The 1,416-nt window shown below is 52.4% G+C and overlaps 1 protein-coding gene across 1 annotated transcript; it reads right to left on the bottom strand.

The window, feature by feature from the left end:
• Positions 1–562: 562 nt before the first annotated feature.
• On the bottom strand, positions 563–1,125 carry LOC124687357 (FCS-Like Zinc finger 6-like). The gene is made up of 2 exons (XM_047221149.1): positions 830–1,125; positions 563–743 (listed from the first exon to the last, which is right to left on the bottom strand). Exons 1-2 carry the CDS (start codon positions 1,123–1,125, stop codon positions 563–565), a joined length of 477 nt encoding a protein of 158 aa, XP_047077105.1.
• Between the last annotated feature and the right edge of the window lie 291 nt (positions 1,126–1,416).

Below are 1,416 nucleotides of genomic sequence, written 5' to 3'. Positions count from 1 at the left end.
GACATCTTTGAGCACGTACAATGCAAAGTTCTCATGGAGATGCTATAACTGGCATTTCCTATCACACTAATGCTTATTTATAGAAGGAAGATGCTAAACTAGGAATTGTCTTACAGAGATAAGCATTGGTGCTTAACACTGACCATTATAATGTTGGTCCTCGACGGACCGAGATGCTAGTTTATCATGCCCATGAATGATGAGGCTATAATGCTGGTTTAGCATATCTAAGATTGCGCAGCAACGATTTTCGTAAAGGAAACAATAACAACTAAAATGTGAAAAATACAATAGACGCATAGCAGAAGAAAATGGCTCATAGGCTCTTCAAGTGGCCGTGATCTGAATCAGGAGCAAACAAAAAGAGGAGCAATTTTCCCTAGAAATTACAAAAGGTGGGAATATCAGGTAGTGATTCAAAAATGTATAGTATGTGGTATTACCAATCCCGACGTGTAGCTAGGATATATGCTCTTCCTCTGTCCGTAGTACGTAGGATCTCACGCTCTTCTGCAGCAGGCATGCATGCTGAAACCGTGGATAGGGAAATGCCCGATGAGCTCTACTGTGGCTGCGGTCGTCGCCGCTGGGGTTCGTTCTCTCTCTCCGCTGCCGCCGCTGCCACAGCCGCCGCCACAGCCGCCTGCGCCTTTGGGGAGTTTTGCTTCTTCCTCCGGTGTCTGGCCTTCTCCGTCTCGATTTGCTTCCTCCTACATTCCTCGCTACAGAATGGCGTGTCCCCTCTGAACGCAAGGCGTAATAGCAATATTGTGAGCAAGCTACGCAGGTTCTATCATGACGTACGACGATTGTGGGCGTAGTAGTTGACCTGTACATGAAGATGTCGCCGGTGAGGCATTTGCGACAGCGGGAGCACTCGTTGAGGAAGTGTTGCGCCTCTCCCAGCTCCTCGTCCGGGACCGTAAAGGTCACGGTCGATGGGGTGGCGGTGGTGCTTTGCCTAGCCACCGCTCCCTTCTCCGCCTTCACGCTGGCTCCGTCGCCGTGGCCGTCGCCGCCGGCCGAGGGGCACGGCGGCCGGAGGGCCTGCGCGCTGCCACCGGAGAAGACCGCCGCGAAGTCGGGGTTGCCGAACGCGTGGAAGTAGGAGGCGTTGAACTCCATCGGCCCCGTCAGCTGGCACGCAACCTGCCGCCGGGTCCGGAGCCGAGAAGGAGGCGAAGGAAACCTAGAAGAAGCGCTCGGGGGACACAAGAAGCCAATGGAGGACGATTAATAGGCAAGAGCTAACGGTTTCAGCCGATTTTAGCTTTAGCCATAGCTGGTTTAGCATCTGGCCTTTGATCTGGCGATGGAGGGAGGGCACCAATCATGCCAATGAGGAAAGTTTTTTCCTGGCATATGGGTCGATTAGTATGTACCGGCCATTACCTTTCACATGTTTGTGTGGGTTGG

The sequence above is a fragment of the Lolium rigidum genome, chromosome 2, assembly GCF_022539505.1.
Source record: "Lolium rigidum isolate FL_2022 chromosome 2, APGP_CSIRO_Lrig_0.1, whole genome shotgun sequence".
Lineage (NCBI taxonomy): Eukaryota > Viridiplantae > Streptophyta > Magnoliopsida > Poales > Poaceae > Lolium > Lolium rigidum.
This window is presented reverse-complemented; position numbering and strand designations above follow the sequence as displayed.